The sequence below is a fragment of the Cuculus canorus genome, unplaced genomic scaffold (assembly GCF_017976375.1).
Source record: "Cuculus canorus isolate bCucCan1 unplaced genomic scaffold, bCucCan1.pri subtelo1, whole genome shotgun sequence".
Taxonomy (NCBI): domain Eukaryota; kingdom Metazoa; phylum Chordata; class Aves; order Cuculiformes; family Cuculidae; genus Cuculus; species Cuculus canorus.
In genome coordinates this window covers 495,207-511,553 of record NW_026527860.1, presented here as the reverse complement: position 1 = coordinate 511,553, position 16,347 = coordinate 495,207, and the positions used below count along the sequence as shown (strand labels likewise).

Below are 16,347 nucleotides of genomic sequence, written 5' to 3'. Positions count from 1 at the left end.
AAAGCCAAACCTTATTGTTTTACTGGCCTCTTTATATTTTTTGCTATCTATCAGGCTGTGTTCATATACTAAAGCTGTTAAAGTGATTTGTTCAACTGCTCTGTCCACGTGCCTAAAGCTTTACTATGATTCGTTGAACAACACTGTCCATTTGCTACCTGTATCTACTATTTTTCTTGCCAACTTTCCATTAGATGTTACTTGTTTCACTTCCAAGATTCTTCTTCCAGACTTTCCAGCCTCGTTATGGGAACACGTGTATCTATTCAAGGTCAATATCCATTTTCTCTGAGTCCTCACACCAGCTGTGGACTTCCACAATTCCCCCTTTTTTGTATTTGTGCTACAAAAATTTTCCCGACAGTCCCTTGCAGGGCCCTTTGCAACAAACTGATCAGAGAAGACAACATTAATAACACAATTACAACAGTAACCAGAGTCAACAACCCTGATTTTATCAATGATAACAATCACCCTGACAGTCCGCATCCTTTAAATAAGCTATTCAACCAATCTGATCCATCATCTACTTGTAACTTTCTCACCCCTTCTTTTAGAAGCTGAATGTTTTTATATATTGTTTCCGAATGATCCGACAAACATCCCTGTCTGCCCCGTTAACAGCTACGTCAACAGCTACCCCAATAAAATTCCACTACTGCAGTTTCCATAACTACGGAGATAAAGAGCATTGACTGTGCTGGAGATGTACCCCTTTTCTTCTTATTTCTCTTTGCCACAAGCTCCTACATTCCCACAAGCGCTGTTAGTGATTCCAAGGTCTTTTAAGCCAGTTAGCGACCTTCAGAACAGCGGCCGCTTGCTCTGCGTTTGCTGCTGATATCATGGGCACACCAAGGCATCGGCCGCCTGTGTTGGTGCACACACGACAAAGGAATCCTTTATGCTCGCGCTGATTCAGAGGCACAGTCTTTTCTCATCGAGTTCAAATCCGTACACGCTTTCTCCCATATCTCCTCCTTTTCTGTTTGCAATCATCACAGCCTTCAAGGGTAATCTGTAATGAAAAACTGTTATCTAAACACCAGTCTAAATATTCTATTGTAATAGAGAAAAAAATGTTAATGGCTCATTTCCAGTTATTTGTACTATTCTTTTTCTGCCTTTAATGATGACACCTGCAATTATCTCATTGGAATAAATATGGTTTCTTTAGGTTGATAAAAAATTCCACTCTAATATCACAAGATCTGAAAGCACAGTACCCATTATGCTATCAGACCAAATGCCTGACAGAGTAACAAAACCAAACAAACACATTGGATGACCATCGAGTCGTCTCTGGGCTTTTCTCTGAGTAACGGCTTTTTCAATTTTGTCCGAAGTTTGTTGTGCTTCACTCGTAAGAGTGCGAGGTGTTGTTAAAGCCATGTCTCCCTTAAGAAGATCAAATAATGGATTTATTAGTAATACCCAAATAAGGTTTAACTGAAATGATTGTTCCTCGTAGCTGTTGCAAATCGTTTAAAGTTTCAACTGCTGTTTGCAATTTTGCTGAGGTTCAATTGTGGCATCTAAAATTTTCCACTCACAGTATTTCCAGATTTGGATCTTTTCAGGTGCGATTTGAAGGCCAATTTTCTCCAATACAATTTTTGCAATGGTGTTAATTGAGGTTTGGGGGATATACAGCTCAACCGCTCTGTCCACGTGCCTAAAGCTTTACTATGATTCGTTGAACAACACTGTCCATGCGCTACCTGTATCTGCTATTTTTCTTGCCAACTTTCAATTAACTGTTACTTGTTTCGCTTCCAAGATTCTTCTTCCGGACTTTCCAGCCTCGTTATGGGAACACGGTTGTCTGTTGATGTCAATATCCATTCTCTCTGATTCCTCAGAGCAGCTGTGGACTCCCACAGGGTGACACTGATGGTGACCTCACACCCTCCTGCTGCTGCTTTGAGCTCATGAGTCAGATGCTCACTCCTCTGTGCTGTGCATGGGTTCTGCTGATGATGGTTCCTCCAAAAAGCCATATTCAGTCGTGTTTAAACATTATTGTGATGTCATCAGGAGCCCCACACAAGCCGTGTGCCTGCTCTTTTCCCAACAGCTGCTCCAGCACCAGTGCAATCCCAAGCTCGTACATAGCCATGTGCCTTCTCCTGGCCCACCCACCACTCACCCACAGGTGACCTCCTGCCATCTACAACTGCCATGTCTGCTCCTGCTCTATCGGGTGTTCAGATACCACTGACATCCAAAGGAGCTTCACAGGCCATGTGCCACCTCCTGGCCTATCACCTGCTCAGGCACCGGTGACCTCACAAGCACCTGCACCATCTACAGGCCTTCTCCTGACCTATCAGCTCCTCAGGGGGGAGTGACCTCATAAGAACCTGCACAACCCATGGGCCTTCTCCTGGCCTGTGGAGGAATCAGACACTAATGACCTCACCAACACCTACACAAGCTTTTGTCCTTCCCCAGGCCTGTTGGTTCCGTGGGAATCAGTGACCTGACCACCATGTATCCAACCTTTTGCTCTCTCCCCGCTTATCAGGTACGAGTGAACAAGTGACCTCACAAGCTCCTACCAATGCCACGAGTCTCCTCTTGGCCCATCGGCTACTCGGGCAGTGGTGACCTCACAAGCACGCACCGACCCCTTTGCTGTGTGATTGCCTTTTGGGGTGACCCCCTCGCAGCAAAACCCTTACATAATCCCCTCCTCCCTCCCCCAGCAGGATGGGGGAGACCATCGCCAGGGCAAAAGCGAGAAAACAAAACTGGTGGGTGAAGATAAAGAGAGTTTCATAAATGGAGGGAAGAAAAAAGGAAACCAGGGATGGAGAAGCAGTCAGTCCCAGCAGCAGAGTGATGTCCAGCCAGTGTCCAAGCAATGGCTGCTTTGGAGAAGCTCCCCTCCCAGTTTTAGTGCTGAACAAGGTTCTACAAGGCGTGCGATTGCTCTTTGGTCCGTTTGAGCCACCCGTCCTGATTTTCCCCCTTCCCAGTCTCTTCCCACCCCAAGCCTCCTCTCTCTGGGGCAGAGTGAGAAACAGAGAAGGCCTTTGCCTCTCTGCCCGCACGGAGCAGCAGGAGCTGCAGTACCAGTGTGTTATCAGCGCCCTGCGCAGAGCACAGCCCCACACAGGCTACGAGCAAGAAAATGAACCCCATCCCGGCCAGGCCCTGGGCAATCTCCATCTCTTAGTCCATACTGGTTTGTTCCGGTCTGAGCTAGAGCTGAATCGGTTTTCTCGCTTTAGCTCAAAGTTCCTGACCTTGGACACTTCCAGAGATGGGACATCCACAACTTCTCTGGGTACCTGTTCCGATTCCTTGACACCCATATTGTAAAATATTTCTTCCTTACATCCAATCTAAATCTCCCCTCTTCCAGTTCAAAGCCATTGCCCCTCGTCCTGCCACCACAGGCTTTGGGAAAAAGTCTTTCTTGGCCTCTGACCACTATGATTTCACCTGCAAACACCCCGGAGAGTGCCCAGAGGCCTCCCAGGATGGGGTTTGGAGACCTCAAGCGTATGACCAGTGGCCTCTGGGCTCATTGGTGTGGAGGCTGCGGACACCGTAGGATTCCCCTGAGAGTGCTTCAAGGGTGGTTTCAGAGATGGTGGAGCTTTTCTTCATAGTGGAAAATGGCAGGAGAAAGAAATAATGCTAAAACTTGTAGCTGGGGAGGTCCAGGCTGGACAAGAGGAGAAAGAAATATCACTCAAAGGGCAGTGCTGTGGTGCCACAAGTCATCCAGAAGGAGTCTGGATCAGCCCAGAGCTTTGTGTGTCAAGCAAGAGCCGGGGAGGACAGAGAGACATCAGCAAAGGAAGGGGACAGCAAGGTGGGGCAGCCGGGGAGATGAGTGCAGCCTCAGGGCAAGAGGCACAGGTGATGCAACACTGTGGGACAGCATGTTGTGGAGAGGACAGAGGGATGTGGAAAAGCTGAAAGCTCCCTACCAGAGCAGCCTTTCCATGACTTTGGTGATGGCTGTCCTCTCTGCCATGGATGCCTATGAGGAGATGACAAATCCTTCCAGCCCTGGGGCCTCATTGCCTCCTTGTCCATTCTCAGGAGGTGTTTTTCCATGGTCCTGCCCTTGGCATTGCCCATCTCCACATTCCACTGCCCCAGGAAGAGCCATGAGGACTGAGTGAGGGACAGAATGTCCCTTCCTAAGGGCTGGGGGTCAGGGCTTGGCCTTTCAGTTAATGGGATCAGGGCTTGGTCCTTTGGATTAATGAAACACATCCAGGTTTGCTCAGCATCAGAGCCACCTTTACCTTGTTTTCATGGAATCATAGAATAGTTAGGGTTGGACGGGACCTTAAAGATCATCTACTTCCAACCCCCCTGCCATAGGCAGGCACATCCCACTAAATCAGGCTGCCCAAGGCCCATCCAACCTGGCCTTGAACACCTCCAGGGATGGGATTTCTTGCCAGCCTCTGGTCCCTGTCCTGCTGGTTTACTGTTACCTCCTTGTAAGAGAAAAACTCACATTTCTAACCTGTAGTGTAATAGATGTGATTTGTATGGATATTTTTGCCACCAGAGGTCAGCACACAGCAGATTAAATAGCAGATCAGCTCCTATAAACTAAATTAAAGAGGAAATAGTACAATTTATGTACTATTTATTTATTATCGCTCTATCTCTCTATTCATTTATTCATTACTCCAGGACATGCCTTTTCCTAACCTTTTTTCACTGCCTCCAGTTTTCTGCTCTAACAGGACACTGGAGATGCTTTCTCAGCAGTGCCCTCGGTGGGACCCATTAACACTGCAAGAAACTTTGGAGTTTGAATTGGACTTTGACTTCTTGAGTGGTTTATTCAACTTCCTCGAAGGGGCTGTGGTTCATGGACTCAGCATCAAAACCACCAGAGGGTCATTAAAATGCCGTGGGCTGCTCCTCTGCTGCTGAGCTGGGCTGGGCTCCTGGCACGGAGGGAGCTGGTGGCAAGTGGGCAGCGCTACAAAGAGCCATCTCTGGGCAGGAGCAGCTCCTCTGCAAAGCCCAGCAGGGCTGAGGGCACTGCCTGCAGGCAGCGAGGGGAGAGGAGGGAGGCACAGAGAGGGGAAAGGCAGGGTGGGGTGGGAGGAAAGAGGAGGCTTCATTTGGAGGAAGATCTTCACAGCCCTTCTCAAGGTGAGTCTCTGGGTGCAGGACAATGCAGGTGCTGTTCTTGGAGGATCTCTTGAAGCCAACACAGCCACAGCCTGTGGGATCTGTCAGGAGGGCTCTTGCTGTTTCTCCAGTGGAGAAAAAATAGAGTTTTTTTGGATCAGACAGTTCCCCATGGAGGGACAGAGAGAAGGTATGGGGGGAAGAAGCACTTCCTGGCAGGAGAGGGTCTTTCTGCTTTCAGGAGGTGCTGTGTGAGTCAGGGCTGCTCACAGCTCCAAATGCCTTCAGGATATTTCTAAGAGGACATTTTAAAGGGAAGATCAGGGCAGAGATTACATTAAAGATAAGGAACTTCACTGAGTTTGGCTTTTCACTTTCTTGTCCTTGGGGAATTTCAGTAGAAAACTAGGAAAAAAGGCTATCGTGATTGAACAAATCAGTGAGACTCCTGAGCTGTGTCCTTGAGGGGTCAGTAGGTCTGATAGGAGCCTCCTAAAGTGTCTCCAGCTGCTCCTCTGCCCATGGACACCACCAGCATCACCTCTGCTGGACCCACCAGGCTCAGTCTGTGCTGTCCTTTTCTGCTTATAAACAAGACCCTGTGCCCAGCTTTACCCGGCAAACAGGCAGGTTTGTGTAGGGCTGGGGGAGAGCAGAGAGGGTCAGATGGGGTCTGTGAGCACTGACAGGGAGAAGGTATGGGACAGGGAAACACCTCCCAGGTGGCAAATCTCCAGGCAAAAGGGGCAGGGACGGAGAAGGAGAGGAAACTTCAAAGAATGGTTGTGTGGGAGGGAGAATTGAGACAGCTGTGTGTGCTCCCCTGCAGGGCAGCCCCTTCCTCTGAGCAAGCCCCCTGGCCTCCTCTCCCACCCAGCAAAGCCTCTGCCCTCAGGGCTCTGGGCTCCAGGGCTGAACCCCCTCCTCTGCAGCCACAGCTCCAGTGCCCTCTCCAGAGCACAGGGGCTGAGAGCAACTGCCCGGCAAGGTTGGTGTCTGGGAGGGGGTGAGCACAGCTGGGGAAGGGGAACACTGTCTGTGTGCCCGGCTGCCTCTGCCCTGGCCTCTCGCAGCCAGACCCTCACTCTCTTTCTCCCCGTTTCTCCCCTTGTCTCTGTTCTTGCTGTTGTTCTCTCATTCTCACTGCCAGGCTCTCTGGGGATGGGAGTTTCAGAGTCAGGCACTGATCTTCTCTGGAGCTGTGAGCAGTGCATTCCTGAGGAATTAACAGTCTCTTCTCTACTTAGGTATCATCATTAGGACAGTTGGCTTTACTCCCAAGCACCGAGCAGCCCTCCAGGATACAAACCTGTCTTATGGCATCTTTGTGTTTCCTGAATCTCTGAGGAAAAGCAGAGAGGACGCTCCAGCCAAGGAAATGCTGTTGGGTTTGTGAAATGAGCCGTGTGTGTCCTGGGCTGAAAGTGGAATGCTGAGACCTCGAGAAAGGGTTGGGCACTCAGTGCTTGGCAGTGGGTTTGTCTGCTTTCAGCAGATCCTGGTGGCTTTGAAGGTGAATATGAAAGTGTGATTACTCTGTCTCTGAAAGCTGCAAGCCCAGGGCAGCAGGGAACAAGAGTGAGGGACAGAGCAGCTCCCCTCCCTCTGCACTGAGCCACAGGCAATGCTTTCACCTCACAGGACTCCCTCTGTTCTCCTTGATTTCAGCAGAGATGCTGAGGGGTACTGACATCCAAGAACACTGCCCAGGGTGGCAGAAGGAGCTGTAAAATCCCAGACCTCTCAGCCTGCCTTCTTCCATCTCAGCTCCTCATCCCTGGCAGTGCAGATGCTGACAGGCCCTTCTGCACCAGGAGCAGTTCCCCAGGACAAAGCTGATCCCCAGCAGTGTCCCCTGTCCCCACCGTCCCCATCACCCCCTGCTGCAGAGCAGGGCTGACTCCTCGCAGCCAGCGGGCAGAGGCTCTGCTCCTCCCGGCACATTCAGCCGGCACCGAGCAGGGCTGCAGGCACGGAGCTGAAGGAAGGGCTGCGAGAAAAGGGACAGGGTGTGAGCAGCAGGAGAGGGGAATGAGAAATGGCTTTGATTTGGCTCAGAGAAGTCTCCTCTAACTTGTCACTGTCTTTTCCTCCTCTAACAGTGCCCCATGTCCAGAGGCAGCAGATGTCCAACAGCAGCTCCATCACCCAGTTCCTCCTCCTGGCATTCGCAGACACACGGGAGCTGCAGCTCTTGCACTTCTGGCTCTTCCTGGGCATCTACCTGGCTGCCCTCCTGGGCAACGGCCTCATCATCACCATCATTGTCAATGACAACCACCACCACACCCCCATGTACTTTTTCCTTCTCAACCTCGCCCTGCTCGACCTGGGATCCATCTCCACCACTGTCCCCAAATCCATGGCAAATTCACTATCAAACACCAGGGCCATCTCCTACTTGGGATGTGTTGCTCAGGTCTTCTTTGTGTTGCTCTTGTTTGGTGCAGAGTATTCTCTTTTGACCATCATGTCCTATGACCGCTACGTTGCCATCTGCAAACCCCTGCACTACGGGACCCTCCTGGGCAGCAGAGCTTGTGTCCACATGGCAGCAGCTGCCTGGGGCGCTGGGTTTCTCCATGCTCTGCTGCACACGGCCAATACATTTTCCCTGCCCCTCTGCCAGGGCAATGCTGTGGAACAGTTCTTCTGTGAAATCCCTCAGATCCTCAAGCTCTCCTGCTCACACTCCTACCTCAGGGAAGCTGGGATCAGTGTGTTTGCTGTCTGTTTAGCTTTTGTCTGTTTTGTTTTCATTGTGGTGTCCTATGTGCAGATCTTCAGGGCAGTGCTGAGGATCCCCTCTGAGCAGGGACGGCACAAAGCCTTTTCCACGTGCCTCCCTCACCTGGCCGTGGTCTCCCTCTTTGTCAGCACTGCAGGGTTTGCCTACCTGAAGCCCCTCTCCATCTCCTCTCCATCCCTGGACCTTGTGGTGTCAGTCATATACTCAGTGGTGCCTCCAGCACTGAACCCCCTCATCTACAGCTTGCGGAACAAGGAGCTCAAGGATGCAGTGTGGAAACTGATATCTGGATGAGTCTCTGAAGCAATAAATTGCTGATCATGCTCTGCATAGCCGTTTTCATTTAATTCATAGCACACCCAGACTGGCTTTTCTATATTTTGTTACTGGTGGGTATTTTTACTTATTATGATGTCCTTTCTCTTTCATAGAATCACAGAATCACCAGATTGGAAAGGACCCACCGGATCATCGAGTCCAACCATTCCTAACACTCCCTTAAACCATGTCCCTAAGCACTTTTTCCACCTGTTCCTTAAACACCTCCAGGGAAGGTGACTCGATCCCCTCCCTGGGCAGCTGTTCCAGTGCCCTATGACTTTTTTCGTGAAGAATTTTTTTCCGATATCCAGCCTGAACCTCCCCTGGTGGAGCTTCAGGCCATTCCCCCTTGTCCTGTCCCCTGTTACTTGGGAGAAGAGGCCAGCTCCCTCTTCTCCACAATATCCTTTCTGGTAGTTGTAGAGAGTACAACCTTCTATAACTCCACAACCTCCTCCATGCAGCTCTTCAGCCACTCTTCCCTCAGTCTGTAGCGCTGCATACGGTTGCTGTGCCCCAAGTGCAGGACCCGGCATTTGGCCTTGTTGAACCTCATGCCATTGGCCTCAGCCCAGCAGTCCAGCCTGTTCAGATCCCTTTGCAGAGCCTCCCTACCCTCCAGCAGATCCACACTTCCACCCAGCTTAGTGTCATCTGCAAACTTGCTGAGGGTGCACTCAATGCCTTCATCCAGGTCACTGATAAAGACATTGAACAGAGCTGGACCCAGTACTGAGCCCTGGGGAACCCCACTTGTGACTGGCCTCCAGCTGGAGTTAACTCCATTGACCACCACTCTCTGGGCCATCCAACCAGTTTTCAACCCAGGAGAGTGTGCGCCTGTCCAGGCCAGAGGCTGACAGTTTCTGAAGCAGAATGCTGTGAGAAACTGTGTCAAAGGCTTTACTGAAGTCCAAGAAGACTCCATCCACAGCCTTTCCCTCATCCAGTAGTCGAGTCACTTTGTCATAGAAGGTGATCAGGTTAGTTTGGCAAGATCTGCCTTTTGTAAACCCGTGTTGACTGGGCCTGATCACCCGGTTCTCTTGCATGTGCTTCATGATAGCACTCAAGATCACCTGTTCCATGACTTTCCCTGGCACTGAGGTCAGACTGACAGGCCTGGAGTTCCCTGGATCCTCCCTGCAACCCTTCTTGTGGATTCTTGGCACAACATCAGCCAGCCTCCAGTCCAGTGGAACTTCCCCAGTCAGACAGGACCGCTGGAAGATGATGGAAAGGGGTTTGGAAAGGACATCTGCTGGATCCTTCAATACTCTTGGGTGGATCCCATCTGGCCCCATAGACTTGTTAGTGTCTAGGTGGGCAAGCAAGTCTCTTGGATCATTGGAGCCTCGTTCTACTCCTCTAACTTCTGGGTTTGTACACAGAGGGAACAACTTTCCTTGCTATTAAAGACTGAGGTGAAGAAGGCATTAAGTACCTCAGCCTTGTCCTTATCCCCTCCAATAGGGACTGAATATTCTCCCTCATCCTCCTTTTCCTGTTAATGTATTTGTAGAAAGACTTTTTGTTGTCTTTCACAGACTTAGCCAGTTTTATTTCTAGTTGGGCCTTGGCCCTCCTGATTTTTTCCCTGCACGATCTCACTTCGTCCCTGTAGTCCACCCAAGATGCCTGTCCTTTCCTCCAAAGCACATAAAGCTTCTTCTTCTTATTGACGCATCTTGAGATCACCCTGCTCCACCAAGCTGGCTTTTCCCCCCGCCGGCTCCTTTTCCGGAACACAGGGATGGTTTGCTCTTGAGCTGCTAGGATTTCATTTTTCAAGAGCGCCCAACCCTCATGGGCTCCCTTGCCCTGAAGGACTGTTTCCCACGGGACTTTGCTAATCAACCTTCTGAACAGTCCAAAGTCTGCCCTCTGGAAGTTTAATGTGACTGTTTTGCTAACCCCCTTCTTAATCCCACCTAGAACTGAAAACCCTATCATCTCATGATCACTTAGTCCCAGGAGTCCTCCAACCGTCAAATCCCCAACAAGACCTTCTCTATTCACAAACAGCAGGTCAAGGAGGGCACCCTCCCTTGTTGGTTCGCTAACCAGTTGTGCAAGGAAGTTGTCTTCCACGCACTCCAGGAACCTCCTAGACTGCTTCCTTTCTGCTGTATTGTACTCCCAGCAGACATCCGGAAAGTTAAAGTCACCCACAAGGACAAGAGGCAGAGATTTAGAGACTGTCCCCAGCTGTTTATAGAAGAGCTCATCAGCTGCTTCTTCTTGGCTGGGTGGTCTGTAACAGACTCCTATCACAAAGTCCACCTTCTTGTGGGCTCCTCTGATTTTATCCCATAGGCACTCGATCCCATCCTCACCGTAATCCAGTTCAAGAGTATCAAAGCACTCTTTAACATAGAGGGCTACCCCGCCTCCTTTCCTACCCTTCCTGTCCTGCCTGAAGAGTTTATATCCCAACATAGCTGTACTCCAGTGATGGGAGTCATCCCACCACGTTTCTGTGATGGCAATGACATCGTAGTCACCTTGCCCTACAACAGCTTCCAGCTCCTCCTTCTTATTGCCCATGCTGCGTGCATTGGTGTAAATGCACTTCAGCTGGGCTGATGAACCTTCAGCCCTCGTAAAGGGAAGAGAGTTTATTCTCGATTGACTGGTCCTTGGAATAACCAATTCCACAGACCCAGTTTCACCCTTACTGTCCCCACTTGTACTCGCCCTCACTCGCCCTGTGGTGGTGTACTGGTGGTCCTCTCCAGCACACCATTTCTCAGCCGCCGGTTTCCCACTTCCAGGCTCATTCCCAACTAGCCTGGTCTCCTCCCCTTCCCCCTTCACATCTAGTTTAAAGCTCTATTTAAGAGCCTAACTAGAATTTTAGAGATAACTTTAGTCCCCCTTGGAGACAAGTATGACCCATCCCTAGTAAGAAAACCTGGGGGTGGGTGGGTCACCCCATGATCAAAGAAGCCAAAGCCTCTCTCCTCACACCAGGCTCGGAGCCAGGCATTAATCATCTGTATGTTCCTGACCTCCTGTTCCATATTCCTTAGTACTGGGATAGAACTAAACACCACTTGCGCTCCAGAGCCCTCAATCATCTTCCCTAAAGCCCTGAAGTCTCTTTCGATGGCTTTCAGCTTTCTGCGCTGTAAGTCATCATTACCTATTTGAAATACTAACAGGGGACAGTAATCCGTTTCCTTCACCAAGGAAGGGAGTTTTCTATTGATATCCCTCACTGAAGCCCCCGGCAAGCAGCAGACCTCCCTGTGGAGCGGGTCCGGTCTGCAGATGGGTCCCTCCGTTCCTTTAAGAAGGGAATCCCCTAAGACGATCTCTCTCCTCTTTTTCTTGACAGAGGATGTTTTTAGGGCCCTCCGAGGATGCTGGAGCCTAGGGAATGTTTCCAGGCTGTGGGGACCATCTCCTTCTTCCACTGCTTCTTCCTGGGGAATAGGTTCTACCTGCAGCGTTTCATATTGATTCCTGAGGGCTATCTGGGGGTTAGTTGTCCGGGTGGGGGGAAGCAGGTTTCCTGCGCCGGACAGGAACCTGCTGCCATCCCCCATCTCTTGTTCCCCCTGCCTCACAGATTATAGGATCGAGCTGCTCCGCCGCACTGGCTCCAGCAGCCTGCTGGGTTTGTGCGAGGACACTGCTCCAAAGATCTATGTCCCTCTCACATTCCCTGATAGTCCTTAACCTGTTCACCTCCTCCCTCAGCTCTGCCACCATGTGAAGGAGTTCTGCGACTCGTGCACAGCTCCCACAAGCGTAGCGGTCCCAGAGGCACGGGCTGGTGTGGGAGGGGGGCACTGCCTACAGCCCAGGGTCTGCGTGGCTGCATGGACCCACTGAGGCGCTGTCTGGGTGGCAGTATCCATCCTGCTCGCTGCTGCTCCCGGAGCAGTTTTAATCTTCTGCCTGGTAGCCACCATGGTCAGCCACCAGCCTCTCCCTGAGCCCTTCCTGCTCGCCCTGACCGCTCCAACTGCCGCTCAAACTGCCCCTTTGTAATAACGTGCCCCGCACCTCTTTGCCTCGCTCCTCTTCGCCGCGCTCCCAGTCGCCGTGCTCCCAAGAGACCGTTTAAATCTCCCGCGGTATCCGCCGGGACCGCCCCCTCCCGTCAGGCACTGCGCGGGACCGTCCGCTGCCGCGTGTCAGGAGCCGAGCATCGCCCGCCCCGCTCCCGTTTAGGTTTTCCTAGGCTTTTCCCGTCACAGGGAAGTGCCCCACCACCTCAGATGGCCACCCCACAGCAGTACTCACCGTCCTGCTGCTGGATGTCGCCGAAAAAGCGACACCCAATAGACCAGGAGCAGACATGGCAGTTGTAGATGGCAGGAGGTCACCTGTGGGTGAGTGGTGGGTGGGCTATGTACATGGCTATGTACGAGCTTGGGATTGCACTGGTGCTGGAGCAGCTTTTGGGAAAAGAGCAGGCACACGGCTTGTGTGGGGCTCCTGATGACACCACAATAATGTTTAAACATGACTGAATATGGCTTTTTGGAGGAACCATCATCAGCAGAACCCATGCACAGCACATAGGAGTGAGCATCTGACTCATGAGCTAAAGCAGCAGCAGGAGGGTGTGAGGTCACCATCAGTGTCACCCTGTGGGAGTCCACAGCTGCTCTGAGGAATCAGAGAGAAGGGATATTGACCTTGAATAGATACATGTGTTCCCATAACGAGGCTGGAAAGTCCCGAAGAAGAATCTTGGAAGCGAAACAAGTAACATCTAATTGAAAGTTGGCAAGAAAAATAGTAGATACAGGTAGCGCATGGACAGTGTTGTTCAACGAATCATAGTAAAGCTTTAGGCACGTGGACAGAGCGGTTGAGCTGTGTATCACCCAAACCTCAATTATCACCATTTCAAAAATTGTATTGGTGAAAATTGGCCTTCAAATCGCACCTGAAAAAATCCAAATCTGGAAATACTGTGAGTGGAAAATTTTAGGTGCCACAATTGAACCTCAGCAAAATTGCAAACAGCAGTTAAAACTTTAAACGATTTGCAAAAGCTACGAGGAACAATCATTTCGGTTAAACCTTATTTGGGTATTACTAATAAATCCATTATTTGATCTTCTTAAGGCAGACATGGCTTTAACAACACCTCGTACTCTTACGAGTGAAGCACAAGAAACTTTGGACAAAACTGAAAAAGCCATTACTCAGAGAAAAGCCCAGAGACGACTCGATGGTCATCCAATGTGTTTGTTTGGTTTTGTTACTCTGTCAGGCATTTGGTCTGATAGCATAATGGGTACCTGTGCTTTCAGATCTTGTGATATTAGAGTGGATGTTTTATCAACCTAAGAAAACCATATTTATTCCAATTCAGATAATTGCAGGCATCATCATTAAAGGCAGAAAAAGAATAGTACAAATAACTGGAAATGAGCCATTAACATTTTTTTCTCTATTACAAAAGAACATTTAGACTGGTGTTTAGATAACAGTTTTTCATTACAGATTACCCTTGAAGGCTGTGATGATTGCAAACAGAAAAGGGGGAGATATGGGAGAAAGCGTGTACGGATTTGAACTCGATGAGAAAAGACTGTGCCTCTGAATCAGCACGAGCAGAAAGGATTCCTTTGTCGTGTGTGCACCAACACAGGCGGCCGATGCCTTGGTGTGCCCAGGATATCAGTAGCAAACGCAGAGCAAGCGGCCGCTGTTCTGAAGGTCGCTAACTGGCTTAAAAGACCTTGGAATCACTAACAGCGCTTGTGGGAATGTAGGAGCTTGTGGCAAAGAGAAATAAGAAGAAAAGGGGTACATCTCCAGCACAGTCATTGCTCTTTATCTCCGTAGTTATGGAAACTCCAGTGGTGGAATTTTATTGGGGTAGCTGTTGACGTAGCTGTTAACGGGGCAGACAGGGATGTTTGTCGGATCATTCGGAAACAATATATAAAAACATTCAGCTTCTAAAAGAAGGGGTGAAAAAGTTACAAGTAGATGATGGATCAGATCGGTTGAATAGCTTGTTTAAAGGATGGGGACTGTCAGGATGATTGTTATCATTGATAAAAACAGGGTTGTTGACTCTGGTTACTGTTGTAATTGTGTTATTGATGTTGCCTTCTCTGATCAGTTTGTTGCAAAGGGCCCTGCAAGGGACTGTCGGGAAAATTTTTGTAGCACAAATATAAAAAGGAGGAATTGTGGGAGCCCACAGCTGGTCTGAGGACTCAGAGAAAATAGATATTGACCTTGAATAGATACACGTGTTCCCATAACGAGGCTGGAAAGCCTGGAAGACGAATCTCGGAAGTGAAACAAGTAACATCTAATGGAAAGTTGGCAAGAAAAATAGTAGATACAGGTAGCAAATTGACAGTGTTGTTCAATGAATATTAGCAAAGCTTTAGACACGTGGACAGAGCGGTTGAGCAAATCACTTTAACAGCTTTAGTATATGAACACAGCCTGATAGATAACAAAAAATATAAAGAGGCCAGTAAAACAATAAGGTTTGGCTTTTGCTCACAAACTTTTGAATGTCGTGTCCATCCCAACAACGACACGTATCTTTCCATATTTGGTTTCTACCGGTATATTTCCTACCTGCATTTCCTTCTCTCTGCTCTTGGGGCTTGATTGTCAACACCTTTCTTGTCCTTCAAGGGCCTGGAAATGCCTGTGGGACGTTTGCCACCCACATCTGCCTTTTCCAAGGACCTCAGAACTGCTCTGATTGCTCTGGCACCTTTGAGAGCACATTCAAGGGTCACAGGCAAGGGTGATGCAGCAGGCAGAATCATTTGCACTGAGCCTGTCCAAGGCAGGTGAGATGAATCTCCCTGGGCCGGTGGGCTTTGTTCCTGGAGGCACACACAGAAATGCCAGGGTTCTGTCAGGAGTCCATGTCTGAGCTGGCCTCGTGGACTCTCATTCACCCAAAGATGTTCACCAAGTTTTTCCTCTTTACACACAAAGGCAAGAGTCACAGGGTTTCTCTGGACTCCCAGAGAATCAGATGCACTCAGACCTGTGGTGTATCCCACCACTCCGTACTTGTCTGAGATGCCTCATGTCATGAGGAATGGACACAGGGACCTCAGTTCAAGAAAGCACATCCCAGTCCTGCATTCAGGCACTCACTCTTGGGATGTTGACCGCACGATGATGTGACCTTGAGAATCTTTCTGTCCCACAGACCTTCATGGAAGCCAAGGAAGGGCTGTTTGTATTCTCTTGGGTTCATCTCACCGAACGCACGTGATGTACGTGCTCTTATCTCATCTGAACAGCGTGAACATTCACTCTGACCTCCTCATTCCAGGTCCTTCCAGAGAGGGACAAAGAATGTCTCCAAGCTGGAGAGGGAGGGCAGTGCTGGGAATGGTAGCTTTGAGGGGCTACTCCAGGATGATTGTCCTGGGGCAGGTTCTGTGGGTGCTCCAGGGCACATGGGCACAGACCAGACCCTGTCCTGAAGATCTACCGGAGGAGGCCTGGATGTGAAAGAAAACTATAGCCTTCCCAAACCCATCACACCTGCAGTGTTTATCTTTACATCGGTGATTTCATCAGTGGCTCAGGTTCTTGAACATGTACTTCAGGGAAACCCTGAAAGAAGCCCTAAGCCTTCAGGCTCTGCCCTGAGGAGATCCCTTTGCTCTATGGAAAGGCTGTTGTGGAGGCAGCTCTGTCCCACAAGTGCCCACTGCCTGTCCCTGCCTGCGGGCACAGCACTGACACGCAGCACTACTGTGACCAAGCTCAGAGCCCTCAGGCCTTCCAGCAAGGCAAGGGGTGAGGAGGAGAGTGTGGAAGTGGAGGGAGAACAGCTCAGGGAGATCAAGCACTGGTGCCTGGCAGGGCTGCTGTGCTGGGACTCTGTTCCCCTCCATCCATGCCCACAGGAACCGTCCCTGCAGCTCCAAAACGGCCTTGAAGGAAAGATATCAGAAACAAAACTCTTTGAATATTCCTTTATTTTGTTGAAACACGCAGAGAGTGCAGCTCCTCATTTACACAGACAATCGGTAAGAAAAGAGAAGACAGTGAATTAAAAAAAAAAAAGATGACAATATTATCATAATTAAAAACCAGCAACACCAACGAATAATACAGAAGGCAGTCTGGGCCTGCCATGAGTTGCAGGATAACTGCTATACAGAAGATAATGAGCAGTTCATTGCTTCAGAGAA

General features: G+C 49.8%; 1 protein-coding gene across 1 annotated transcript; it reads left to right on the top strand.

Annotated features, from left to right (window-relative positions):
* Window positions 1–7,243: 7,243 nt before the first annotated feature.
* On the top strand, window positions 7,244–8,161 carry LOC128850862 (olfactory receptor 14J1-like). Its single transcript, XM_054055876.1, has one exon. The coding sequence runs from the start codon at window positions 7,244–7,246 to the stop codon at window positions 8,159–8,161; it is 918 nt and encodes a 305-aa protein (XP_053911851.1).
* Window positions 8,162–16,347: the final 8,186 nt, after the last annotated feature.

Excerpts from the sequence above, each read along its gene's own strand:
- LOC128850862 (XM_054055876.1), top strand. The coding sequence starts at position 7,244 with ATGTCCAACAGCAGCTCCATCACCCAGTTCCTCCTCCTGGCATTCGCA.